The sequence below is a fragment of the Dissoconium aciculare genome (genome assembly GCF_010015565.1).
Source record: "Dissoconium aciculare CBS 342.82 unplaced genomic scaffold K489scaffold_3, whole genome shotgun sequence".
In the NCBI taxonomy this organism is placed as follows: domain Eukaryota; kingdom Fungi; phylum Ascomycota; class Dothideomycetes; order Mycosphaerellales; family Dissoconiaceae; genus Dissoconium; species Dissoconium aciculare.
In genome coordinates, this window is record NW_022984953.1 from 1,099,551 (window position 1) to 1,126,845 (window position 27,295).

At 58.3% G+C, this 27,295-nt stretch overlaps 7 protein-coding genes across 7 annotated transcripts; 3 read left to right on the top strand and 4 right to left on the bottom strand.

Annotated features, from left to right (window-relative positions):
* Positions 1 to 412: 412 nt before the first annotated feature.
* Positions 413 to 3,019, bottom strand: K489DRAFT_407877 (uncharacterized protein; the record flags this gene model as incomplete). Its single annotated transcript, XM_033607411.1, has 5 exons — positions 413 to 694; positions 823 to 1,213; positions 1,275 to 1,847; positions 1,903 to 2,834; positions 2,897 to 3,019. 5 exons carry the CDS (start codon positions 3,017 to 3,019, stop codon positions 413 to 415), a joined length of 2,301 nt encoding a protein of 766 aa, XP_033462222.1.
* A 249-nt stretch (positions 3,020 to 3,268) lies between these two features.
* Positions 3,269 to 4,087, top strand: K489DRAFT_150817 (uncharacterized protein). Its single transcript, XM_033599220.1, has one exon. It carries the CDS (start codon positions 3,518 to 3,520, stop codon positions 3,986 to 3,988), a length of 471 nt encoding a protein of 156 aa, XP_033462223.1. The 5' UTR covers positions 3,269 to 3,517; the 3' UTR covers positions 3,989 to 4,087.
* Positions 4,088 to 6,245: 2,158 nt separating this feature from the next.
* On the bottom strand, positions 6,246 to 8,250 carry K489DRAFT_407878 (uncharacterized protein; the record flags this gene model as incomplete). Its single annotated transcript, XM_033607412.1, has 2 exons — positions 6,246 to 8,104; positions 8,184 to 8,250. 2 exons carry the CDS (start codon positions 8,248 to 8,250, stop codon positions 6,246 to 6,248), a joined length of 1,926 nt encoding a protein of 641 aa, XP_033462224.1.
* Positions 8,251 to 12,438: 4,188 nt separating this feature from the next.
* K489DRAFT_301356 (uncharacterized protein) lies at positions 12,439 to 13,085 on the top strand (the record flags this gene model as incomplete). Its single annotated transcript, XM_033600428.1, has 2 exons — positions 12,439 to 12,503; positions 12,581 to 13,085. Coding segments are annotated over 2 exons (570 nt in total), but the record flags the coding sequence as incomplete, so codon positions are not given.
* An 881-nt stretch (positions 13,086 to 13,966) lies between these two features.
* On the bottom strand, positions 13,967 to 16,012 carry K489DRAFT_151112 (uncharacterized protein). The gene is made up of 2 exons (XM_033599222.1): positions 15,932 to 16,012; positions 13,967 to 15,828 (listed from the first exon to the last, which is right to left on the bottom strand). Exon 2 carries the CDS (start codon positions 15,610 to 15,612, stop codon positions 14,029 to 14,031), a length of 1,584 nt encoding a protein of 527 aa, XP_033462226.1. The 5' UTR covers positions 15,613 to 15,828; positions 15,932 to 16,012; the 3' UTR covers positions 13,967 to 14,028.
* A 298-nt stretch (positions 16,013 to 16,310) lies between these two features.
* Positions 16,311 to 18,603, top strand: K489DRAFT_368379 (S-adenosyl-L-methionine-dependent methyltransferase; the record flags this gene model as incomplete). Its single annotated transcript, XM_033602944.1, has 2 exons — positions 16,311 to 16,776; positions 16,847 to 18,603. 2 exons carry the CDS (start codon positions 16,311 to 16,313, stop codon positions 18,601 to 18,603), a joined length of 2,223 nt encoding a protein of 740 aa, XP_033462227.1.
* Positions 18,604 to 18,874: 271 nt separating this feature from the next.
* K489DRAFT_352463 (uncharacterized protein) lies at positions 18,875 to 26,776 on the bottom strand (the record flags this gene model as incomplete). The annotated part of the gene is given in 6 exon segments (XM_033602470.1): positions 18,875 to 19,810; positions 19,879 to 19,976; positions 19,993 to 20,227; positions 21,691 to 21,918; positions 22,049 to 24,397; positions 24,500 to 26,776. The coding sequence occupies 6 exon segments, from the start codon at positions 26,753 to 26,755 to the stop codon at positions 18,875 to 18,877; spliced, it is 6,102 nt and encodes a 2,033-aa protein (XP_033462228.1). The 5' UTR covers positions 26,756 to 26,776.
* Between the last annotated feature and the right edge of the window lie 519 nt (positions 26,777 to 27,295).

The window sequence follows — 27,295 nt, forward strand, 5'->3', positions numbered from 1 at the left end:
GCATATCCTGGACCGCTCACAGCCAATGCCCGTGGGTGGCTTCATGGTCTCTGACACCGCCTTGTCGTCCAGTATTCTTTCAGATTAAGCAGCAAGAGAATTCAATTGCATCACCGCTACTCCATCTGAGGCACTCGTCTTGACATTCGTCTTCCTGCGAAAAGTTTCCTCAGATCGCCGTGCCCATTCATGACATATGTTCAATGCCTTGGCCACACATCCGGCATCAAGTAGGAGTCTGCTCGAATGAGCTCGGTTCCTGAATTCAAGCTGGCCACATGGACTAAACCGACACAGAAGGAAGTAACCCTGCTGAAAAGCCAAAAGCTGGTTCAAATCAGAACCTGTGCGGAAAGTGGGTCATCATCAGCAACGATCGGTCGTTCCCCCGCAAGTTGTGAGAACAGCCGTTTCATGTCGCAGGGTCGTGGAAGTTGAAGTTCGAATAATGATGCGCAGGAGGTAACGATATCATCCACATGCTTTCCGCCGTGCTAGCCGGCCTTTGCTGACGTTGCTGCTGCTGTGACTGCTGAAGGCTCGGCCCACTGAGGGAGTGGCCATCGGGAAGTGCCTCGCTGGTCGGAACGAACGCCGGGAGGGAGAACATCTCGGCGTCTGCGGCGTTCACGCCCATGTCGAATTCCGCACCGCGAGTGAGCTGTTGAGATGTCCGAGGGGAATTGTATAATGGCTATAAAATTATACAACGATCCCGTCGTGTCAGCAAATCTCTGAAAATTTTCGTCTCGCAACTGGATGACTTTCGCGTTGCAAGTCGTAGTTGGTTCGTGGGGGAGGGGTATCGGGCGTGGAACATACCGTCAGCGATATCAAACAGCCTGCCGCAGCATCGCTACTCTGAGCCAGATTGGCCAAGAGACGATGCGCACTTGTGCTGGCGTCTCGGAAGTCTCCCCAGTCCGGATCGTCGGTGTACTTGGTGCTGCTGCTGAGTTCTGCGTGCAGCAGTACCACGCACGCGTAGGCAAGAGCGTGAACAATATGAGGATGTGATGGGTTGAGATTGCCTTGATTCTCCAATGCCTCGATCACCCAGACCAGGCGGCTGGAACAGGTAATGGCCTGAGTCGCGAATCCATAAGCTTTGGAAGCATCGTCCTCCGGGGGCTGCTCAGCGGCACTGTAGGAGAAAGGGCTAAAGAGGAGAAGGCGAGCATATTCGTAAGAGAGCTCAAGCATTAATTGTGGCCTCCATGAATGTCGTTAGTTGCCATGCTCATGTCGTCGACAGGGTAAACCAAACGACTCACCGGCTCAAGTTCTGCAACGGAAGATTATTGCCAGAAGAGTACTGCTTGGCCCATTCGTTGAACTTCATCTCAACACTTCTGAGCAGAAGATATTGGACACTGTAGCCTCCATCACGCTTGGTCGCGTGTTCGTTGTTGTAATAACACAATTCAACAATCATGCCGAGAATGTCCATCAGTTTGGAGTGAGCATCACTCGCGACCAGTGCGGTGTTAGAGCGCGGATCAGTCAATGCCGGGTATCTGTCGAGATGATCCTCGAATCGCGGCCGTAAGCATATCTGACTCGGCATCCCTAGTGCGGAATTCGCATATGTGTCGAAGACGCGGGCGGCTGTCCAGATGCGCACGCCCAAGGCACGCTCTCCGTATGGCAAGCCCGAGGGCAACTCGTGGAGGCCCATCCTCAGAACAGCTCCAGTGGCCGCATTGGTGAAAGAATTGCACAAAGTCGCAGCATTTATGGACTGCGTATAGATGGCGAAACAAAGCATGGTCTGGACGGCGACGAGATTTCTCGAGCAATTCGTGGTGTCCACGACCTGTGACGCCGCGATAAAGAATTTTGCACTACTGGCAACGAGCCGTCAGTCATTGTTCTCCGCGAAAGGTTCGCCAGATCACATACCCCGGAACATGTCTGTTCCTGCCTACCCAAGTGCCCTCATCCCTGTTGATAAGACTTCTTGAATCATGACGCTGTCCTAAAGCCAGGACGGCTTGCAGCAATGCGAGGTTGTCACGATTGGTCATATCGTCCTGGAGAAGCTCACGACCACGAAACAGGTAGGTTATGATGGCATCGATGTATCCGCGTTCGAGGAACGGCCAGAGAATGAAAGCTTCGCGGAACGCCACGTCGACCAGGTAAACGACCTCCGCTTCAGGAGGCAGATCGACTCCCGCTCCGAGCTGTGCAGAAGACCTCTGGATAGAGAAGGAGAAGTCCAGCGAGTTGATCAAACTGTTGATATTTGGGTCCTCCTGATGACTTGCGATATCAACATAATCACTGCACAAGGCGCGAAGTCGACGAAGAATTTCCAAGCCACAAGGACTTCCATATGACATACGTGTGGAGGCGTTGGGTCTATTGTGTGGCCAACGGATCGTTTCGACGAAGATCCTTCGCCCGGCCTTCTGTATCTGATCTTTGTCAGGTCCCCATTCGACCGACGCAATCGTTTCACGCGCACGATTGGGAGGGATTTCGCAGCACGGATCGTCGATAGCAGACCTTGAAGATTTTCCGAATGTCGAAGTCGGTGAATGATGCATGCCGACCACGCTGTCGTCGTCATCATTGCCACGCAGGTCGCCGGAGAAGACCTCCTTCATCTGCGTCTCCAGCTGCGAGACTTTCTGTTCGAGATAGCCGACATATTTGGGCCCGCGAGCTTGTTTGATGCGGGTGCCATACGAGCAATCGAGGCTAAGGGAAGTCGTCAGCGAGCCATATGCACGAAGTTTGCGGATCTGTTGACGGCACCCGATGCTGCTGCAAGTCGCGCATGGATGCGCTCCGTCACATTTGGTCTTCCGTCGTCGACACTGGTCACACTTGATTGATGAATCAGCGCACAGTATACCTCAACATCGTCGCTGGCCATCGCCGTACTCACAGCGGTCACGGTCCGCTTGCGCATCGGCACACTCGAAGATGGATCCGGGTCTGTCATGTTTTCGATCTTAACCTTGTCAGGTGGTTGGTCGGACGGTTCGCTCACATCACGATCCGAGGTCATGACCGGAAAGAGACTTGGCCGCAGTTGATGGTGAATGCGCAGATGGAAATGTATGGTATGGTATGGTTTGGTCTGGTCTGGTCTGGTCTGTTATCAGTCCCACGTCTATGTCACCCAAGTCACTTGTACGAATCAGAGTTTGCCACGTGCGATGACGGCTCAAGGTGTAAAAATGACTCGTGAAAGATGGATGGGTCGGAGGGAGGTTGACTTTGCTGTGTAGATGTAGAGATACCTACATAGCAGCAGCCCTGGAGGTATGCAGAACAGACCATACAGGTCGCCAATGGGAACCTGGAAATTTTCAACTCCGTTATTACTTACTCACAGTATGGCGGCTCGAATCTGTTCTCCTGCGGCGAATCTCGCAAATGCCAGCTGGGTCTTGTCCGGTTGCGGTTGAATCAGAGATTGTACTTATCTTTCACAGGGTGTTTACATCTTACCACGCCCGATCGAATTTGTCAAGACGGTCGGCTCGTGTCAACATGACAGACAATGGCGTATCCATGTCGCACTCGGGCTGCATCGGTCCGCTGGAATCGCATAGCTAATTGCGCCGTACAGCAGACCAACTGGACGGACCTCAGAGAGGCGCATGCAGTTCAAATATCTGTGACCGGGGTGGTGAAACCCACCAGCTATCTCACCTTTACCCCGTACGAACCGTCTTTAAGCGGAACATGTGTGGATTTGTCAGGTACGTTCGACGGACGCAAACCTACGACTAGAGAATGTAACCCATGCGAGGACGTCAGGCTGACGGCGTGCTGCCTCGAGCGGCGAGGCGACGGATGTTGTTGCCTCGTCCAACGAGCATCATCTTCGCTCGTCACAGAGGCTCAGACTGCCCAGCAAACCCCTAGAGCCTCTGCCTCGAAGCGACAAAGGAATCTCCCAAAACAGCCAATGCTTCTGCCGGTTCGTGCAAGCACTTGGCAAGCCACTTTCAAGAGCACGCGAAGATGACGCCTGCGGTACGATCGTGACAACACCCATGACCGGTCGACGACGACTTTGTGCATCTGTTCCCCAATTACCGTCATCATGTTCTCCCTCGGGCCCTCGCACGGCGCGCGCACCCTGTCCATGATCGTCAACACGCACAGGAAACCTCTGGAGCAGAAGATGCGATGCATTGCTGGCGTCGCACACGTCGACAAGTCGCATGCATGTCTGGACCAATTTGGAATCAGGAGTTGATCCGCCCTGCAGAGGTCAAGACATCGAGCGGGTAGGATCATTGCCGCCATGGTGGAAAACCCACCAAAGTCAAATTGTTCTCGGAGGCAATCTCGATCCGGGTGGAGTCCGGAGTAAACTCCGGCGGTCAAGAAGCGCTATTCCAAACCTCGCTGGCGATCGATCCCACGTTGAGCTTGCGCAGAAGGCGATATCAGCCATCTTAGAAAAGTCTGAAAAGTCGCATTTGCTGCGAGGCCGCCGATCCGGAGATGATCGTCGGGTTGGAGTGAGGATACTCGGCGCGTGAAATGAAGGCGACATTAGTTCCACCAACGCACACAAACCTCCCACGGCTTCCATCCTGTACCGATGCAGCACAGCTTCCTGTTGCGCGCATCACTTCCGCATCGTGATGACACCTTGCTGTCAGCGGATGGGTGTGGTGCGCGAGATTCACGAAGGACCTGCACCTACACCTGAGCATTCACTGCTGTGCCGGCGAGCTCGACTCGTCAAGAATTTTGTAATTTTATTTTTTTTGGACGGGAACGCCCTGTAGAATCCAGGGTCAAGGCTCGACAGCATCATCCAAGGCATTGTGTCAAGAACGCGAGCGGAGATGAAATCTGAGGGCTGCAAGGGCCGCGAGCGAGACAATGGCTACGGCACTTTCCGACCTCACTTGCTCGCAGCCCCAGCAGCAGACGACGAGCACAACCGCTTAGCACCTGCATAGCCGACAGCGATGCAGGTTCGTCGGCGCACTAACGGGTGACTTCTTCAGGCTCGTTTCAAGGTTCGCGCCAAACCACTCCACGGCACGGTGCGGTCCCTCACATGTATCTACCCTCCGGAGCCAGGACTGACGCGCATGAAACGCCCGCATCTGATTGTCACGGCGGTGCAGCCTCTACACCTCAGCATCAGGCTCGGCGACGGCGGAGACCGAGATTTCCCTCCTCTTCTGACCTTCACTATGGCCCGAAAAAATCCCAAACGAAGACGAAGCGACGCCTACCGATCGAAATCATCCTTTCCAATCAGAAAAGTTCGACTGGGACGGGAGACCACAGTGTGTGCCGAACTGCAGATCCTCTCGGGCGCAGATCGTCGATGGGATCTCGTCGCGGGACAGCACAGCACGGCACGGCACGGCTACAGCACGATCGGGGGGAGAACTATTTACGGACGGACGTTCCGCGTCGAAAAAGATTAATAAGGTTCCGCTCTCTCGATGGGTGGATGGATGGATGAATGACTCGTCAAGCGTTGTGCCACCACCGCCCCTCGTCGCAACCAGGACTCCAACCAGACCCTGTTTTTCTGTTTCTCGCGGTCCCCTCTCGCCCCATCACGACGATCGTCCAATCTGTCACACGCTCACACATCACCACCACGGATCGCACAGGGAGGACACGGCAGGGCTGCACGCCCGTCCTGCTACAACGGTTGAAACACCCCGTCTCGCTTTGCCGTCCGATGGGGGGATCTTCCTCGAATTTTGTGATCCATCCGCCTCGATGTGCAGAGAGGAGAGGGGAGGGTGGGTGGGTGTTCTGCTCGGGTGATCGAAGATTTCCAAACCCCAACCGATCCGCGAATCGAGCTCGATCGGTCCCCAACCGTGCGACCCCGGTCCCTCTGTGAGCCGGCTGTGTCCTTCACGAAAGCGAGGCGCACTTGAGACGTCCCTGTCGTAACACGGTAAGCGAAGGGAGCCTCCCCTTCCTGTCTCCGAGGCGAGCCGACGACCGAACTCTCTCCGCGCTTACGTGTGTCCCGCGGACTTTGGATTGTTTCGAGCAGGGCTCGAGGGGCCGTTCTCGGCTTGGGGATGACCCGCGATTCGAGGGAAGATGCTGGGAGGGGAGAGGGTATGGGTGACGCTTGGACAGAGTAAATTTCGAGGGTCGCTGTTTTGGCGTCGGTTCGAATGGCACGCTTGTGCTGAGTTGCCCTCCGATGTAAATTGCATGCATGCGTGCAGATTCCATCGCAGAGAGACGTTCGCCGTCGGCAGCAAAGGGCCCAAAGGGGTTTTTCATCCATTGCCGCTGTTGTTGTCGGTCGGGCCGCGGTCCGCTTTCGCCATGAGCGCGTCGATCTCTGCCTGGAAAGCGGACATGTCGGCGAGGATAGTACTCTGGTCAGGTTTTTGCTGCTGCTGTGTTGATTGCGCCGGAGCTGTTGGTGATGACGATGCTGCTGCTGCTGCTGCTGCTGTTGCCGCAACTGGTGTCTCGATCACCGCCTCGTCGTCGTCGGCCACAGCCTCCAGATTCCGTGAAGAAGGTAAGCTTGAGACGCTGGCGTTCCGGTCGCTGTCGAAGCTGTGTGTGCTCAGTCGTCGACTGTGCTCGCCGCTGTTTCGTTTGGAGGACGCTCCGCCTCGGCGCCGCGGTGGAGGTGGGGGCGCCGCTGAAGACGACGGTGCCGGCGGCGGTGGTTTGGACGGTTCGGCCACGGCCTCATCCTTGGGGACTGGCACGCTCGATTCGGGAGGAGTTTGCGAGACGCTCGATCCTGTCCTGGACGGTTGGCGGCGTGGCGGAGGCCGAGGTGTTGTCTTTGGGTCGGACGTTGTATTCGTTTCAGGTGCCGTCGAGACGGGCGGCTCGGCCGTGACTTGCACATCCGCCTCTACGGTTGGTACAGTAGCAGGTGAGTGGGCTTTGCGTGACGGTGGTGGTGGTGGTGGCGGCTGGGATGACGCTTTTGTTGTGGCGTCGCTTGCTTTCCTGTCTGTCGCTGCCGGCGGCCGATCTGCGGTGAGGCCTGTGTCGGATCTCGAGTCCGGTTTGTCTCGCGGCCGCTCAGAGCTAGCCGCCAGCCGTCGTGTAGCCGGCGGTGGCGGTGGCTTTTTCTTCACGCCTGTCTGTTCAACCACGCTCTCAGGAGCGGGTGTTGCGGGTAGCGGTGGGGATGGTACAGCCTCGCTAGGTTGGATTGGTTTTTCAGGGGCCGGCGCAGGTGGTGCTGGCGATGTGAATGGGTCTTGCGGAGGTAACGGGAGCGGCTTGTTAAGATCGCTCGGGGACCTCGCATAAGTCGGCCGAAGAATTCCATGGAGATGCGTGTTCACCGGAGGAGACCTTCGGCCGGAGGTGGACTGGAAGCCTGGCGGGATCGATTGATCGAAATCTGCAAAGGAAACGGTTTGTGGGCCACGGACCTTTGGCTTGGGGGGAGCTTGAGGTGCAATATCCTGCGAGCGAAAGTCGGTTCGTCCCATCAGCTTGTTGCCATCGCCCTCGAATCCGTCATCCTCCGATTCGGATCGATCGTAGTCGAACGAGCTCCGAGGCGACTCGGGGTGGATGTTGTGTGACTGATGAAATATCGAATGTCTTGTAAAGGCCGCCATGGGATCTATACGGCCGTCCAGGCCGCCACTCGTCGGTGCTATTGAAGCTGTCGCTGATGGTGATGTCCTGTCGACAGGAGCCGTGGGTACAGCCTTTCCGGTGAGAAGTATGCTTGTAAATGCGTCCACGTCCAGGATCGGGCGTTCGGTTCGAGCATCGACTCCTTGTTCACTGCGGATGTTCTCGTCGCGCCCTGGAGAGGGCTGTATCTGCAAGTTCGTTTCCGCTTCGCTTGTCGCCAATGTTCGCGCGAAAGGATTGTACGGCGCGCCTTTCCCACTCGCCAACGACGTCGCCGAAATCCCTTGCGCCGCGCGTGTGCCGTATCTGATGCTCAAGTCCGCCTCTTCAGGACCATCATCCTCTGCCGCACTGGAGTCACTCCCATCCGCAAAGCCAGGTTTTGCTCGTACCGGGGTGCCCGCGATAGGTCGGCGGGTGCTGTTCTGTGATGGCGCGAGCGTGGTCTCGGGCGATCGTGGCGGCGTCTGGATCTTGACTCGCTTCTTCGCGGCCGTCCGTGCTGACTGGGTCGCTAAAGTGGCGTATGGTCAGTATGGTTGCGCCCGCGAGAGGACGATGACAAGCGGGATTCAGGTGTGGCATGCGCGTACAGTGATCCGAGTCGACTCCGTCGTGCTCTTTGTCAGTCTGCGGCCGCCGAAATGGGTTGCCCGACATGACGGCGGGAGTGCTGTGATGCTACACACTGGCCCGAGTGCCGGCACAACATGCGTCCAGTGCAGACGATGTCAAATGGGCGTGTTGCGACGATGGTGGTTTCTCCGTCAAACACAGGGCATTGAAAGATTTGGCTCATCAGACCGGCTGCAAGGATGATCGCTCGCCAGCGCAGATCTCGCATTGGGCAGTGTGACGCAAATCACGCTCGACTGGCGTCGGTTTTGTTTGGTCATTACTACTACAAAGTCTGCCCCACCCCGCAAAGTGTGGGCAGCAGCAGCAGACGTCTTTCTCTCTCCAGTTTCATCACAATTCCAACCAGGCAGGGGAGGGGATTGTTATCGTCAGTCGCATTATTGATGAGACTACTTCCATATATACCTAAGTAGGTGTATTGACTCCTGGGCATCATTTTCATAAACATCTCGACTCCCTGGGCATCATTACATTACGATACAAAGAGCCAACCATATACATACGCTGTGCGCAGTCTTCAACATCATGATCGATAACACGCCTCTCGATCCTCTCAACTCCAACATCATGGTTGATATAAACCGCCTCTCAATCCTCTCAATACAAGCCCTTGAAGAAGACCTACCACGTCCCGATCACCCGAGGCCGGCCACACTTGGATAGATCGAGGCGCATGTAAATCCTCGGAGGCCAGTCGCTCTCTGATGAATGCAATTCTTCCATCCCGGAGAAGCGATCGTGCGTTTGAAATCGACGGGCGAGGTGAGTTGGACGACGGCCTTGAAGCGAGGCCCGGCATCACGTTTGCATGTATAGGCGGTCCTTCGATCTAGCCGGGTTCCGATGTCCAGGATACAGGACAAGCCTAGGCGGTACATGGCTGGACCTGCTCTCGACTGTGATTATACCGCCCGAGCATCGATGGGTCGGTGACAAAGGCGTGCGGTCGAGCTTGCCGCCGGGATCCATGTGCCGACTCCGGCCATGCACGTCCATCCGATAGCTACCTACGTACCCAGGTAAAGACGGGTCGAAGATGGTTTGTAAATGCAAACCTGACGCACGTCCGATCTCCACGCACATGCTTCCGAGGCATGCAGATGCGCGTGCATCCTCAAACGACTACAGCAGCAGCAGCAGCAGACGCACCCTTTTGCGATGGCTTGTGGAGCTGGCGATGTCAAAAGTCAGGCGGACGCGCGATGTTCTTGTGCCTGTAGAGTTATACAGTCTACCATGTAAGACGAGACGAGACGAGACGGAAAAAGGAATGCTGCTGGTCGAGAGAGATCAGCTACTGCCCGGGTGGGTATGCTCCAGGGCTTTTTCGTAGGACAACCACCAGTTCCCGCTTGCCTCATCATGATAATCAATACTAACGCGGGGCACGGGGGTTCCGGACACACGGGGGTTCCGGACACGATTCTTGAATGCGTTGCATTCAAGAATGAATATCTTGATCAATAATTTATGTATAGTCTTCAAAATGAAGGATATAATACATCAATGCTATCTCTTATGCTGTACAAGTTCTGGCTGTATGAGCTGTTGATCTGCATTTGCTACACCTCGCTGTCCGCTTGGCAGGCCTTGGCATCTCCTCTATTATTTGTGCTTCTACCTCCTCTGTGTCTACTAAGCGTTGTATTGCTTGGACTGACAAAGCATCATCTGCTGGGATTGACTTCCTTTTCCTTGATTTGCGTATGTGCGTTGCAGCATTAGCTGCTTCTAGATCTGTAACTCGTGATTGAAGAAGAGCTGCTGAAGTTGCAATCATTTGAGCTCCTTTAGAAAGTTGATTTAAGGCTTCGAATATTGGAGTTAGTGAACTGCTCTGATGCCTCTCAAGCCTCCGTTTGATCAATGTAGCTTGTTGATCAACTTCTTGAGTAGTCTTTGGGGTCTTTGTACACCATGAACCTTGTGAAAGAGGCCGCGGAGGTGATGGAAATATCGGGTCCAACGTGGACAACACTACTTCAGGGTCGAAGGGGTGCAAACCAGAGCCTCTGAAGCCTGCTCGGATGTTGTTCGATGTTATCGCATCGATATATGCTGCGTAGAGCGTTGCCATGAAGGTGCTCTTGTCGATATGGAAGATATGGTTGCGAATCAAGCCTTGAGTCCGTTTTGAGAAGGCTTGCTTCAAAGGGCCAAAACAACCAACATCAAGCGGCTGCAGCATATGCGACGTATGAGACGGCATCCACAAAAGGACAATGTTGTTATCTTTGCAAAAAGAAGTGAACTCTGGTGTCGTATGGCTCCCATGGTTGTCTAAAATCAGCAGCCGCTTGCTACCAATTGTCTTCGACTTTGTGTGTTTAGCGAAGTGATGGATCCATTGTAGTCCAATTTGATCGTTTGTCCAACCTCGTGGACTTGCTGTAAACATCCACGTTGCAGGCAAGCCTTCGCAGACCCATCCATAGTTGACTTCTTTGCCTTTGAAGATGATAAAAGGCGGTATAGCTGATCCGTCTGCACAAGCTCCTTGGATCACTGTGACCCATTCAGTACCTGTAGGTTTAATCTGCTTTGGCCGACCTTGCTTCTCAACAGAAGTGACTACTTTGGAAGTAGATATTTGTCCTAGTTGAAAGCCAGTCTCATCGAAGTTGTACATGTCTCCAGGCAAGATGCCATACTTGTTGATTGTGTTGCGTACCAGGGCGAACCAGCTTTCAATGACTTCCGGAGTCTCACACAATCTTCTTTGGCACTCGTAAGTCCTTCCTAGTTTGATTGTCAGGGCAGGAGTACGCTTTATGAATGTCCTAGCCCAATTTTGGCCGACTGGTGGAGTTCCTTTGGCTTGGCAGATAGAATTGGCCATTGATCGTACCAGGTTTGTGGTTGGCGATAATCCTTGAGAATCTAGCTTCAAGATGTCTTTTAGAAGTACCTCTTCTTCTATAGGACTGAGTTTCATCTTCGGTGGTACATAATCTTCTCGCGAAGGAGTTCCTTTCATCCTATCGTATAGCGTTGATTTCGGAACTCCATAAGCTTTAGCAGCAGCTGTGATTGAACTGCACGTATTTGACTTCAAAGCAGATAAAGCAAGCAAGACACTGCCTTCATTTGGACTTATTCGGACGCGTTTTGACGATGCCATAACGCGTTGAAGTCAACGTAGTAAGATTCATGAAGCTCGCGTCCGGAACCCCCGTGTGTCCGGAACCCCCGTGCCCCGCGTTAGGTACTGGAGGCACTCAGGTAGTATTGTAGGTCCTCCGTGGGTTATTATCATTACTATCATTATTATCATTATTATTATTATTACTGTGTTGCTGTATTATTATTGTACTGTACTGTTCTGTGTATATGTGTATATACACCTGCATGTATGTATATGTATGTATGTATGTATGTATGTATGTATGTATGTATGTATGTATGTATGTGTATTTGTGTATATATGTATTATGTATTTATGCACGTAGGTGGGGCGGCGGGTAACTTTGACTGCAGTTCCACCCCTCTCTCTCCCTCTCCCTCTCTCTCTGCCCAGGTGTATAGACACACAGGAATAACTTTTTTTGGACGCGGTTGGAATAATAACAACAATCATCACCTCCCAACCTATACCTACCTACCTAATCTCAAAGCACAAAGACGAGTTCACAAAATCACACGTTGCTTACCACTTACTACCATATGCACTGCGCGCGCATACATACACACAGAACCGCACAAACAAACGAACAAACAAAGACGCGAAACGAGGTCTTGGACATTCACACCACCAGGCATCTCCTCCTCCTCACGGGTCCATCGTGACTGTCTGTCTCATCACATTCCTCCTCTTCTCTTCTTCTCAACTTCTCTTCTCTTCTCTTCAACTTCCCTCTCCAAACGTCCAATTCGCCCTGTACAAGAACTTCCTCTCTGGACTGATACCGATACCGTCATCCCTGTACAAGAACTTCCATTCTGGACTGATCATCTTCATCCCTCACCCTGCATCATTCCGCGACATCTCCGCGCTCTCGACTTTGAAAGAGCATCCTGTCTGTCCTGTCCTCCGTCCCGAGCGCGTTCGCAAGGTCCTCCTCGTTCTCAAAACCTCCCCGATATCACACTCTCCTGCTCTCTCTCTCTAGGATAGACACACAACTAGACTCTTGCAATACAACATACTTCTTGATCGACCCTTTGCACTTCCGTTTCGTCATCCTTCGAAGCCTCGTCGCCATCATGGCGAACCCCGGATCCTTTACCAACTTCCCTCCCGGACCTTCTGACCCCGTCACTCCTCTAGATATCCCGTGAGTGCTCGGAGAGGCGTTCAATCGCGACGGCTGAGCCATTGCTAATGAACCATCCGTCTCCACAGCTCTCGCAGCGGCACGCCCAACTCGACCACCACGACGATGAGCGAGCTATCGACCGTCGCGATCAAAGACGGTCACCGAGGACACCACCCTTACCACCACGCCCAATCCCATCAAGCGTCCGGCCTCAGCAACCAACTCGATGCCGAGCGAGCCGACCGCATCTCCCGCCTGGCGGGCCTCGAACGGGTCACCACCGCCCGGAATCTCCACACGCCCAACAGCCTCACCCCCGGCGCCGCCGCCCCCGTGCAACCCACCCAGAGCTACTTCGACCAGTCCGGGAACCCGGCCATGCTCCGCGAACGCAGCACCGTCGGCAGCGCCTCGGCGACGGGCAGCATCGGCCACAACACGACCTGGGCCGGCAGCGAGGCCGGCGACGTCTCCAACTTCGACAAGATGAGCGAGAGCCAGGACATGGACATGGACGCCCAGTCGGTGGGCGGCATGTCCGACGAAGGCGCCGCCAGCCTGGTCGGGTTCGGCGAGGGCGCGCGCACCCCGGCGCGACAGAGCGTCATGAGCGCCGGCGGCGGCGGCGGCGGCGGCAGCGTGGCCGGGGGGAACACCCCGCGCGGCTTCACGCAGGACAGCGACGCGGTGGATCCCACCGCCGAGCCGCTGCGCACGCGGTCCGCGGGCTTCGGCGCTGCAGGCGGCGCCGAGCAGCAGGCGGCGCGGATCAACCGGCAGAACATGGACACCACCAGCGCGGATCGCATGCGGCGCGGCCAGATGCCGGGCAATTCCGGGAACGCCGGTTTCGAGAAATGATGGATTCGAGAACGACGGGGTGAAAGACGTTGCTTTGCATCAGGAGGAGTGCTTGTACGACTTGGTTTGGGGAGGGGTGCGTTTCTATTTGCGTGTTTGGAAATCGCGTGTGATGATGAATTCACGAGACATGGCATTTTTGTTTTCTTTCCTACTACGCAACTGGGAAAAATGGGGGGGGGGATATCGTGGTCTCCTTGTGGATAATCGTCGTCGTCGTCAAGGGTATGAGACCTGGCGTTTCGATCGTTGGGAGGGGTTATTGATGGGAAAAGGGGGAATGAAACGGGATTCCGCCTGGAAGGTTTTTTTTTACTTTTTCTCACACGCAGTAATAAATCAACGGCTCCGATGGCCTCGAGAGCCAGCGCGTGGACCGTCGCGAGATCGAACAGAATCGTGCGGGGAGGGGAGGAAATAATGGGAATTTCTTCATCGCATCGAAAAGAATCTTTCGGTTCCGTTGTTGTTGTTGTTGTTGTTGTTGTTGTTGTTCTTTCGTGTGGGGTCTCCTCGATGGATCTGCTCGCTATCTACCGCCTGCCCGCCCGCCCATGACCAGGACGATCCTTTCTCCTTCTCTTCCTCTCTCTCTCTCTCTTTTGTCGGAAAACCCCCCGGATTTCTCCACCCTTCCTCCTCGGCCCGGAAGTGTCCACGAAGGTCTTCTCCCCCCCCCCCTTCAAGGCCGCATGTCGACCACCTCGAACTCCAGCCCGTCCCCCTCGACCACATGCCCGGGCCGCAGCGCGTCGGTGTACAGGTCCGGCTCGTCGTGCGGGTGGAAGAGGCCCGTCTGGCGGCAGTCCAGCACGTGGCGCAGGCCGGGGGGGTCGGTGAGGCGGAAGATGCCCCAGTCCGGGTCGTGGCGCGGGGCGCAGACGATGGCGATGGCCTCCGGCAGCATGACCTGGTAGCCCGAGCAGGTGTGCAGGTCGCGCGAGGACAGGAAGCACGTCTGGCTCGGGTGCGTGTGGATCCAGCCGCAGACGATCAGCTGCCCGCGGTCGCACCGCTCGAACAGCGCCGCGTCCCCCGCCTCCGTCGTGTCGCACGTGTCCGACGTCGACGTCTGCTCCGGGATCATCAGGTGCGTGATGAAGAGCGCGTTGGAGAGCAGCGTGCCGCAGAGGATGCCGCACGTCTCGAGGTTGCGGGACGTGTTGGCCTGCGCGACGCTGAGGAAGGTGCGCCGGAGGCCGGAGGGCAGGAAGATTGTGCGGAGCGGGGCGCCGGATTCGGTGCGCGCGGAGGATTGGAAGGTGTATCGGGATGAGGGGGGAGCGGTTGAGGTTGGAGCTGGGGGCGTGGAGACGATGGTTTGTTTGGTGGGTATAGGAGGGGGCGCGGTGGTGAGGGATGAGTCTCTTCGGTCAGGGATTGGTTCCTTGGCTGGCCGTGCCGGTCGATCGTACATCCCGTCGCCATATATCGCCTCCTTCGCAGGTCTAGGTGGTGGCGGCGCATCTCTATAACTCGGGCGAGATTGAGATTCGGGCGAGGGGTTTAGGTCGTATCTTGTCGGCTTAGCCGGGATCGCTGGATATGAGTACTTGACTTGCTGTCGAAGATCGGACTGCGATCCACGGTCGTCGCGCGAGTCGGTCCGTCTGCTGATGCGCTGCCCGGCTTCTCGGATCGCCCGAGTCGGATCTTCATCGGCGTGTGAACGATCTCGTCGAGGATTCGAGTTGGAAGCATTTCGACGCTCAATCTCCCGGTAAGCTACTTCCATGGCAAGCTGCTGGTCCTTCACGGGGTCGACCGTATAGTTCGGGCTCCTTGGGCTGCTGATGGAAAGATCGCTCATCCGATCAGTCGGCTGCTCCGTCCTGCCGTACGGCGGCGTGTCGTAGATGGATCCATTGCGTGACTCTTGCCTCTGTATGGCTGCCTGTTCTTGAGCTCGCATGTGTTGCTCATGCTCCTGAGCGATACGAGGCTTCCATTTCTCAAGTTTGGGCAAACTTTGTGAGAGTGTCCTCCGCGTCTGAGCGAGTTCGTCTTTGTATTCCGGTTTTCGATAGTCTGGATGTTGCGGGAGCTTCTCAAGCACGAGCTCGGCATAGCGATAGAGATAGAGATAGGCCAGTTGCACGCTGTCGTCGTTTTCGCAAAGCGTCGCTTCCGTCAACAACTGTCTACCCGCTCGTATCCATTGTCGAAAGGGTCGATGAATGCTGAATTCGAAATTGCTTGCATCGCGCACAATCTCCTCTACACTCCTGCTCTCTGCAGGTCCCGCTTGCCGCTGCGAGGATGACATTTGGACCGGGAAGAGAGAGGCGAACTTCTCCTCTGGTTAGAACTTTTCGTGGACAAGGCACTCGATCTAGGTGCAGATATTCATGTTCTCCCAACGATTTCCTGCTTGGATACGTAGCAAGACGTCGTGGTCGTTGATTCCCAAGATCCAGCGAAGACTCTCGAATGGTTTATTACGATGCGAGCATCTGGCCGGCCTTGGTGGGGTGTGCCTTCACTGTCGGATGTATCAGAACAGTTTCCATCAATACAGGACAGATCTGCGATCGAAGGATGTTGTTCGCGACGAGTCCATGTTCAGTTGAATAATAAACACTCACGGTTTGGTATATTCTTGTATATATATACATATATATGAATCCGTGATAATATTTAATACCTGCACCGGGCTGGGTGCCTGATCGAAGAGGCGCGTTTGCGTTGATCCGCCCGGGCGTGGCGCGCGCGCTTCTCCACCCCATTTCCGTCCATATTCAGGCAGGCGACAGTGCTGTAACAATTCAACTCCATCTACCACATACCCTTTATACTCCATACTCCATACTCCATACATATATCGACAACAACCCATCTTGAAGCCGAGCGCGAACGAATTTCGACAAGGTCACCGTTTGCATACGATTTCCGATTTTCGTCTGATGGACCCAGCATCATTTCAAGCGCACACGGATTCGGGATATTGATGCAAAACTTCTCCCTATGGTGCACGCGACCAGGGCATTCCTGCAAGCCGCAGCAAACGCCATCAAGTCAGACTCGGCGGCGATAAGTATAGGGGGAATAGAATCTGCCACGGCCGCCATCACGACTAGACGTCCTCGTGGAAGACCTTTCAAGAACCCTGCCGGCGACGATGATGCTGCTGCCGCTCCCAAAATCAAGCCTCGAATGGGCAGGCCTCCAGCTCCCAAGAAACCTGCCGACGAGGAATCAGCCACGACCATCAAACGTCCTCGTGGGAGACCTCCCATGGACCCTGCCGACAAGAAACGTGCTGTCAGGAAGAAACCTGGGCCTAAAACGCGCACATCATGGCTGCCGTCTGACGATATCCGCACCAAGTTCAAGGCTGTATTCCCCAAAGATTACGCCGAAACGAGTTGGAACAGCGACGCACGAGATCATCTAACCAACCGGGCGGACATTGTAGGCGAGCAGCTTTGTGGTACGACGGAATCCTGACACACGTCCACACCGCGTGACAACGGCGACCGCGCTGACCAAAAAAATCACAGATGACATTATCAAGTATCTGGCTCCGACGCTGGAGCCATACAAAGGATGCACGATCATCGACGTCAACCCCGGGGTCTGTCTATGGTCGTCCAAACTTCACGATTTCCTCCAACCGAAACGCCACATCCTCATGGAGCCCGACGAGGACTACGTGGAGCCCTTCATCAAGCCGCTGCTCGAGGCCCCCGGCTCGACATACCGCCACACGACCATGACCGGGGCCCATCCCCGATCTTACTGGTCAAACTACGCGACGTTGTTCACGGATGGCAAACTGATGGATCCTCGCCCGTCGCGAGCTCCCGACGATCCGAAGCTCAACGAGATCGACTATTCACTGCTCGTGACGGGCAACCTCAGCCGACGGGCTCGCAACGTTCTGACCCTCGGCCGCGTCCGCCACGCGGAGCTGATCCTGCAGCACATGTTCTGGGCCGGCCTGGCGAGGGATCTCGTGCACAACCGCGGGCCGGTCCGGATGCTCTGGTGGACCTCGGACGTCGTCAAGTCGTACTTGATGCAGAGGAACATGTGCGGCATGGTGTCGTTCAACTGCGCGGCGTCGGTCTGCGCCTCCGTCACCCCCGTCGTGGAGTGCGTGACGGGCGTGAACGAGTACCTGAATGGTCCGGGGTTGGCCCCGCCTCGCCAACTGACGCCGTCGATGGTGGGTCTGAGCCGCCGTCATGCGGAGGAGAGGTTGGCAGCCCTCGGGATGACGGTGCCCGAGGACAGGCCGGTCGTCCACCCCGAGGTCAACGTCACCGACGACGGAGAGGAATTCGTATTCCCGGGTCGCTTGGATTGCGAAAGCATCGACGAGCTCGCCGACGCCGTCGATCTTGTAGAATCGCGATGGCACAGGTTCTCGACGGCGGCGGCCAACGGCGTGGGGGTGGGTTCGAGCAACCAGCGGCTGGTCGCCTTCCGGGAACTGGCCGCCGCGATCCAGCATCCCCAGGTGAAGGCGATGGTCTTCGGTGCGGCCGCCATCTACCCGACCGGGAATGACTACAAGAACAAATTCGGGCGCATCCGGGCGATGCTCTACTCCGACAGCTTCCTCGCCGTCTTCCACCTCGAGGCCAACTACAAGAACCTCGAGGAGCGGCTGCAAGCCGAGCACGGGGCCGCCGGCGACGACGGCGCCCTCGCCCGGAGGCTCGGCGGGCTCCGCGAGCGGATCCTCGCCCTCGGCGAATCCGTCCACGACAGCAGCCCGCTCCTCTACGACCGGTACCACCACATCACCGAGGACCAGATCGCCATGTTCGCGGCGCCGCCGCGCGGGGTGCCGCACAAGCGACGGTACCCCAGCCTGGAGGCGTCGCCGGGGGACGCGCTGCCGGCCAAGGCGATGACGCTGCTCGACGTGGTGCCGCGGACGGCCGACTACCGCGTGGCGGGGCTGGCCAGCCGCGGCGAGGTGTGCGCGGCGACGCACGAGCTGATCAAGGCGCTCTTCCACTCGCGCAGCCGGCCCTTCCTGCAGGCGCTCGAGCAGATCGCGCCCGGCGCCGTCCAGGACCTGCTGCCGTCCCTCCCGACGCTGGCGGACCCGCGCCGCGGCGGCCGCCTGAACCCGCACCGCGTCGTCGTCCGCCAGCTCACGGACGAGATGATCGACGAGCTGATGCAGGCCTGGTTCGAGTGGCCGTTCCGGCCCTCGTACGGCACCATCTCGTGCGGCTCGCGCGAGGGCGAAGCCTCAGGGATGCATGAGTCGGGGGCCGAGGAGGACGATGGCTTCGATTAGAGGAGTTGAAGCGTTCTGTTTGGGGGCGGGCCACTTTCTTTTTTTCTCCCCTTTTGTAATAGATCGAAGAAAAATCTTTTGTCATGTACCATTATTTACGCGCGCGCGAGGACAGCGCCGTTATATAATCACAGCCTCCTGCTGTACGATGTACAAGATCCAGATCCAGATACATCTTCCGCGCCGCCGCGAGGAGGTGCACATAACGGTGGTCTTTCATGTTTGCATGGCGATTTTCGCCCCTCCCCCCCTGCTCGTCCTCCTCCGCCAGCTAAACGAACCTCACCACGCGCCCGGCGGGCCGCATCTCGCCCGCGCGCACCTCGAAGCGCACCCCGGACGCCGCCGACGACGAGCGATCGCGCGAGATCGAGCCCCCGCCGCGTCTCCGGTCCAGGCGTCGCTGCCGGGCGTCGCGCGCCTCGCGCGCCTTCCACTCGCTGACCTGCTGGCGGCGCTTCTGCCGGCGGGCGGACGCCATCGCCGGCGTGGGCCGGAAGCCGATGCCGTTGATGCCCTCGCCGTCGTCGTCGCCCGACGCCGCGTCGATGCGGTGCCCCGTGATCTCCGAGTCTTTCCAGGTGAGCGCGGCGCGGTCGGGGGAGGATGGCGTGGTGGTGGCGGCGGTGCGGTGGCCGTAGCCTTTGACTTCGGAGTCGGCGTCGGAGTCTTCGTCCATGGGCGAAGGGGAGGGGAAGGGGTGGAGACGTTTGGATTTGGAGGGGAGGTTGTCGGTGTCTTGTGTTGGAGGGAGGTGGATCGGGAGTAGTTCCGGGCGTTCGTTTTGAGGTAGTGGCGGTGGCGAGGCGAATTCGATGTGGAGAGGGGGAACCTCGGCGGAGTCCTCCTCCTGGCCGTCGCATCTACTGGAGACACTCTTTCGACGCTTTCGCGGTGAGAAGGAGGAATGCTGGGCGGGTCCGGGAGACTCTGCCCGTGTCTTGGCGGCGCCGGTCGGCCTGAATGTCGGAGCGGGCACATCCCAGGGTCGCAGGTCGAGATCTTTCAGGCGCTCGGCGATTTTGGACCGGGGGCTATCGGCGCCGCTCTCGGCGGAGACGAGGTCGGGAGTGAAATTCACATCGAGTTGGAGCCTTGACGACATCTTCCCTGCTGAGGGGCTCGTCGGTGCGCGAATCCGGTGGACTTGCTGTGGTCGATGGGCTTCGATGATCTGGGTTGGTCGAAGGTCCTGAGTCGACCGAAGCTTCGTGATCTCGATCCAGACTGCGGAGTATTAATAAGATCGGGTTCTTGCCAACTTGATCAGATCACAGGCAAGTTCTTCCTGATCCAAATTGGCGTTCGTGCTTTCTTGTAAAGTGCTATGATGGTCGTATATTGCTGCGACTTCCCATGGATGCTCTCTCTCTCTCTCAAGCTAGGCACTCGCGCCTCGCATTGTCCGCGCCCTGCATCTGACTCGTTCGTTGGGCGGGCTGATCAGGTTGCGATTTACATATAACTTTGCCCGCCGCAGACCCTTGATCACTCCCCGATGAGATCCTGGACGTGATGTACCGAGCAATTCTTTTGGTGGATGTCGCTTGACTTGGTCGACGGGTATCATCACAAAATGAAATATCTCCCGTCGTCGTCGTTGCGCCGAGAGACGGGAGGGAATCTAATCCCTGGGGGGTGACAAATGACGAGTGGGGTCGTGTGTCGCAAGCGGTGGTTGGTTGGTGGTGGTACGCGGACGGAGGGGAGGGTTCCAGGTTCGTTAGTCAGTCAGTCAGTCGGTCATCAGTCCGTCTGTCTGTCTGTCAGCCAAGACAACCTTGAAAGACAGGAGAGATCCTTCTGTGGGAACTCATCAGCTTAATTATTCTCCTCCTTGGGCTGCTGGGCCCGGTTTTACTCAGCCAGGGAAGCCGGCGTCATGTTGGTGGACAATAGCGAGGAGAAGGAAGGAGGCATAGACGATTTCTCTCCCACTCTCTCTCGCTCTCTTCTGTTCCGTTCCCAAGTACAAAAGTCTGGATATATGGAAGGAAGAAAAGAAGAAGCAGCAGCAAGGGTCGTTCGTATTTAAAATAAAATAAAAACAGAGTAATAAATACAATTCCACAAATGTGCTCAATCAAGCAAGCAGGCAAGACAGGAGAAGAAGACTCCCCTTCATAAGAAACGTCACCAAAACCAAGCGCGAACAAAGCAAGGATGATCTTACAATTCCATCTTACAATCCGTCCGTCCGCCCGCGACATCCACGACAGGAGGCCCTTTTGTTTCTTCCTCTCCTCTCCCGACATTCGCAGAAAAAAGGGAAAAAGGAGCGAAAAAGAGAGAGACATGGCCGTTCCATCATCCCGGACCGACATCTAGAAAACGGGAAAGAAAAAGAAAAAGAAATAGCAGGAGAAAAGGGCGAAATTCCCATTTCCCCGCTCCGTTTCGAAACCACGGTACAGTACAGTAGAGTACAAGGATGTCCCGGCCCTCTGTCGCTCCCTCTCCCTCGCCCTCGTGTCGACGTCCCAGCGCGCGCCTTCGCGCCCGACGCGAAGAGGCGGCGAAAAGCGATCCGATCTGAAACCAAAAACCGGGCAGGACGGGACGGAAAAACGCGACGTGAGCTTTACCGGCCCGATGTATTTGGCCCGATGTATTTTCAACAAGCAAAAGAAAGATGTAGATTTGAACAGTAGGGGAGAGTCTTCAGTTCCGTCGTGATATAATGATGATGATGATGGTAATGATGGTAATAGTGTATGAAAAAACATGGCCGTTCGCGAAAAATTCGGCGGTGGTCGTCGTCGTATCGTGCGGACGAGCTCCCTAAAAGAAAACAGAGAGAGAGGGAGAGAGAGAGAGAGAAGCAGGGACTGGGCCGCCCATCTCGGAGATTCGCACGGCGGGAGCCAAGAAATACAACAGGGAGAAGCCGAAAAAAGGAGGAGTGTAGATTGTTTGTTTTGTGGGCGGGTATTTTCGAGGGGGACATCATGGAGGAGTCGTCGTCGCGGATGCGTGCGTGCGTTCCTTGTGGACAGAAAAGGCGCGCGCGTGTGGGGGGACGTTTGAATGTCGGGGCGGAGAGGAACGGACGGATCAACCCGAAGTGTGGATCCCCCTGGGCTGGACGTCCTTCATCGAGTTCGGGGTGAGGAGGCCCCTGGCGGCGCCGTCGTTCTTGACGACGGGGGACAGGCGGCCCTCGAGGCGGGTGGCGTAGTACTGGTCGCGGACCTTCTGGGCGGCGGCGAGGCTGTCGATGTAGGTGCGGAACTTGACGATCTCGCGGAGCAGGTATTCGGATTTGCGCTGCCAGTTGGTCATGGCGCGGGAGAAGTTGGGGTGGCGGGGGGAGTACTGCGGTCGCGACGGTGGTCAGTCAAGCGCAGTGAGGGTGGGGGTAGAGGGGGGTTTTTTTTTCTGATGTGGGAAGGGGCGCAAGGGAGAAAAGGAAAGAAAAAAAAAAGAGAGAGAGAGAACCACTTACGGCGAGTTCGATGGCGGTCTTCAGCTCGTTGTGCTTCTCGAGCTCGTCCTCCGACCCCTTGACGTACGCGGTCAGCTGGCGGAGCTGGTCGACCTCCATCAGCTGGCTGGCCATCATGCTCTGGCTGGGGGGCTGCCAGTCGACGATGGTGATCTTGTCGCCGGGCAGGCGGGCCTTGTTGGAGCCGAAGCCGGCGGTGTCGAGGCTGCCGCGGAGGGAGCCGGACTGGAGGCTGGCGCGGCCGCCGCCGCCGCCGTTGCGGTCCGTCGACATGCTGTGCATGTGGCCCATCTGGCGGGTGAGGGAGACGGGCGGGGATTCGACGCTGCGGGCGCCGTCGCGGTCGAGCACGCCCGGGTTGATGACGCGGTCGGACCAGCCGTATTCGATGTTGGAGACGCCGCCGGAGAGGGGCTCCTTGCTGAGGCGCGCGGACCAGTAGTTCGACGTCGTGATGAACTCCTCGGCGATGTCCGGGGTGCCGACCTGGAAGAGGTGGACGGCGCCGGTCGGCAGGCTGAGCGCCCAGACGTGCGGGCGGGTCTTGCTGTAGCCCGGGGGCGGGAGGGTGGAGGCGATGGTCTGGCGGAGGACGAAGACCTCGAGCTGCTCGGCGTTCTCCATCCAGTCCCCTCCCCCGACCTTGGCGCCGGTGACGCTGGCGGCCTTGCCGGACTTGCCGCCGAAGACGGCCTTGCGGCCGGACGGCTTGCTCGGGCCGGTCGTGTTGAAGGCGAACAGGGTGAGCTTGCCCTTGCTGATGACGGCGAAGCAGTCCACCCAGCTGCGCTCCTTGGCCTTGCGGTCGGTCGTCTCGAGGTGGTGCTTGTGTTTGACGAGGCCCTCCTTCGCCCAGGGCGCGCCCAGGAGGGCCAGGGTGTCGTCCTCGGCGGCGCCGCCGGTGACCGACGCGGAGTCGCTCTCGCCGCCGCCGCCGTTCGCGCCGTTCGCGCCGACGGTGGTCTCCTCGCGGATGATGGCCTGGGAGAGGGCGTTGGCGAAGCCGATCGAGTGCTTGAACGGGTCGGCGTAGACCCCGAAGCTGCGGACGGAGGCGGAGGTCAGGGTCTTGCTGTAGGAGTACTTGCTGCTCTGCGTGGGCGACCAGATGCTGCCGCTGTCCTCCAGGCTCGTGCGCGAGGAGCCGACAGTGCTGGCGGGGTACAGCTTCTGGCGCGACCGGCTCGCGCGGGGGTTCGCCCACCGCGAGCCGAAGCCCTGCTTGGACCGGTAGGACATGTTGTCGGACGGCGCGCGGCTGACGATGGACGCCGTGCGCGTCATCTTCCCGTTGAGGTCGACGACCGACAGGTTGCGCCCGTTGGGGGGCAGGTCGGAGCTCATCGCGCCCTGCAGCGGCAGCGGCTTCGAGCCGATGGCCATGTAGAACGACTTGAGCACGCTCTCGAGCTCGTTCTCCCAGCCCCGCACGGAGCCGACCCAGGGGCTGTTGACCAGCGCGTTGGACGAGCCGTCGGAGCTGGGCTCCACCGCCGTGCTCTCCGAGTCGGAGCGGAGCACGCCGGGCCGCATGGAGAGCCTCCGGACGCTGTTCTGGCCCATGGTCGAGGTGCGGCCGGCGTCGATCGATTGGCGGTCGGCGATGCTGATCTCGGGGATGTTGAACGTCGGCGAGCTGGGCGAGTTGGCGATGCCGTCCATCCACGGCGCGTGCGGTCGGGGGTGCTGCGCGGACCCCGGCTTGAGGGTCTCGTCGAAGGCGTTGGGCGCGGCGTCGGCCACGACCCGGCGGATCGTGGGCAGGGTGTTCTTGACGTACGCGTTCCGCGACATCTTCTCCTGGATGTCCGCGAGGTGGAGGTCGGTGTTGAGGAGGATGACGGAGTAGATGATGGTGTGGACGACGTCCTGGGCCTTGAAGCCGTGTGCGGTGTTGCACTCGCACCAGCGAGCGGACAGCGCGGTGATGATGCGATCGAACTGCTGCGTCTCGCCGCGGAGCTGCAGCTTCCCGCACAGGGCACGCAGCGCAGCCAGGATGTTCATGCCCGCGAAATCGAATAGCTGCATGTACGCCTGGAGCGTGCGGGTGCTCAGCGTGTTGTTCTCGCCCATCCAGGCCGACGCCTCGGCCCGGCTGACATCCTCCTCGTCGCCCTCGAAGATCCTCTTCGCGCGGACCTTGTATTGGATGTCCTCGTCGATGAGTTGGGCCGTCCAGGCCAGGTCGCCCGCGCTCGATTGCCGTGAGATGATCGGGGTCAGCGCGGATCCGAGCCGGGAGGAATCCGCTTGGGGCGCCTGGGCGTTGTTGTGATCGCCGTCTCCGTCGGCCATGATGGCCGGGGGGCCCACGGCGTCGCCGAGGGTCGAAACGTCGTCCTGGCTCTTGGCCATGCTCTCCTCCTCCCCGATGGGTGACGGCTGCAGGATCAAGCGTTCGGAGCGCCTGGAGCTGGGACGCTCGGCGCCCCCGTGGCGTGTGACCACCCAACCCTCGCCGTCCGCCCGGCTGGGTTTGCGCGACGAGGGCGTCTGCGAGTGTTGCGAGGGGCTCCACACGCCGTCGCTCATCTCCAGACTGACGCCCGTGCCGGCACTGAAGCTGCGGATGGCGTCGGGCGACGCGGCGCCCGGTTTGACGCCGGCGATGATCTTTTCGCCCGTGCTCGGCCGGCTGCTGGTGTCCCCCGTCTCTTTATCGAAAGGCACCGGCCCCAGCAGCGGAGAGACGGCCGGGTAGTCGACTTTGCTCTGTCGGATGGTCGCCAGCGAGTCGCGGTTGAGCGGATCGCCTCGCGCCGCGCCCGACGCCCCGAGCATGGATAACGTCTGCGGTTTCCGCTTCCCCGCCGTCAGTCGTGTCTCGCGGTCGCCCTGTTCGGACAGTGAGCGGAGCGAGCTGTCCAGCGGCGGCGAGATGTAGCCGGGGTGGAAGATGTCGAGGTCGTCGGTGTTGTGGGATTCGCTCGTCTGCGGTCGGAGGTTCTCGTCGAGCTTCGGCGATGATGATGCGGGGGTGTCGCTGGACAGGTAAAAGCCCATGGCCTTGCGCAGGCTGCTGATCGATGGGCTCGGTTCCGGAGGCTTGAGGGAGAGGACAGCATTGCTCGTGGGCGAGTGGATGGCCAACGGCAGCGGAGGGGCCGACGACGAGCCCGAGGTGGACTTCTTCCGCCTGCGAAAGAAGGACGATGATTTCCTGTTGAGCGATACGGGCGGATGCGCCGCGGACATGTTCGTCGTCTGCTGTGCCTCCGCTCTGTTCTGCACAGGATCGACGACGGAGGTATGTGAACGCGAGCGCGCGAGCGGCTGGGTCGTAGGCGGCGTCGGCGGCGGTGGCATCGATTCCGCCGCCACGTCTGCGACGTTGGGTTTCGTGGTGGGTCGCTCAGATTGGTGGGTGGGGGGAGCGGTGCGGGCGGCGGCACCTCCACCGAAGACGCGCTTGAAAAACCCCTGCTTCTCAGGCACGACGACCGGTGCTGCTGCTGCTGCTGCTGCTGGTGCTGCTGCTGCTGGTGGTGGTGAGGCCTCCCACCTTCGTACATCAGGACTCGGCGCGGCTTCCCCGTGGCTGGTCGACGGAAGCGCGGCTCGCGATCCGCCCGAGACAGAGCTGGTCCTGACGAAATCTGCAGCCTGGGAGCGGATCTCCTCTGGGATGGGAATCGACGGCGATAAATGACCCGTGGAACGCGTGTCCGGTTGGGGGGTGACCTTGCGAAGCGCGCTGGACTTGTTTCGCAGGGGTGCGGGGTTCACGTAGACGGGGCCGGTGGCCGTTGGGTTCTGCATTCTGCGCGGTCCAGCTGCGACAATGGGTTCAGGTGCTGCGTCAGCGTCGGGGTCGTACCTGCCGCCCATGGCAGCCACCGCGCGGCTCCGGTCGTGCAGGCTGGATGACAGGTCGCCACGAGATTCGGCCTGCATGTTATCCATGCTGAACGAACGCCCCGCCGGATTCGTCCAGGCCAGTCGGGCGCTGTCCAGGGGAGGTCCGTAGTAGAAATCCGCACTGCTGGCGTCGCTGTGCTTGTTCGTGTGTCCTGGCCCGTCCAGGCTGGTCCGCGATGTCCCATATGCGCGCATCGACCTGAAACGGGAATTGATGCTCCGCGGGGGGTATTGCGCCGCGCTGCTATTGCTCCGCCGACCCGGGCTCGTGGTGGAGATCCTGCTGTGAGGCGATTCGATCGGGGCGCGTTCGACGTCGAACGACGTGCTCGAGGATTGGGTGCCGCGGCGAGGGCGGTGGGCGGTGGCCTCCATCGGCCGGACGGAGCGGGCGGTGAGGGAGTTGAGGAACTCGTCCTGCTGCGAATCGGAGCGCCAGTCGCGCGGCTCGGGCGCGACGTGGCCGCGCGAGAAGTTGTCGAGCGAGAACAGCAGGTTGTCGACGACGTCGTCGTGGGTGACGCTGGACCAGCTCAGGCCGTGGGAATGGCGGATGTCCTCGGGCGACTCCTCGGCGGGATTGAGGAGGTCGCGAGCATCGCGAGGGTCGGGCGCGCGTGGACGCATGGAGTAGTGACCTTCGGTGCCCCTGCTGGCACGCGGACGAAGCAATGGCGGCGGCGGCGAGGAGGAGGAAAAGGATGCGACGGACCGGGAGTTTTGTGCATTCTTGAAGTTGAGCGAACTGGTCCTCGGGCTCACAGACGGCAGCGAAGAGAGCAGCTGCTGCAGAGAAGCGGAGTGGCCTGCATGGCCTGCATGAAACGCACGACCTCCATCGTCCATGCTGGCGGGCGCGCGGGCGAATGAGAATCGTTCAAAGGTTGGCTGCGGACGCCAGCGCCGGGTCCGACCCCGAGCGAGCGAGACTCGGCTGGGAATTTATTATCCTTTAACCCCCTGTGGCTACACCTCGATGGAATTCGAGTCGTTCAGGGGCCAGCATATGGTGCCGCAAACACTGTGAGGATGTCGAGACACAATTAAAATAATAAGATAAAAAAAAGGATGGGAGAAAAACGAATGGGAAATGCGCGAAGACGTTCCCGCGTGCGCGCGCGGGAACCTTTGCGGGTTTTAATCACTGGTGCGACTGGCGAAGAAGAATGAAGAGGAAGAAGAAGAAGGGGAGGAGGAGGGAGAAGAGGGTTGTGTCATGTTTGACGATCACGAAGGAGCGCTACTGTTTCGACGAAGGCATAAACAAGAGGACAGGGAGGACAACTGTAGTACAGTAGTCTATTGGAAAGTCGGATGCTTATTTCGCGCTCGCCTAGACCGCCCAGACGGGAGGAGTTTCGAAGTGGGAAAGTTGTTTCGATCACG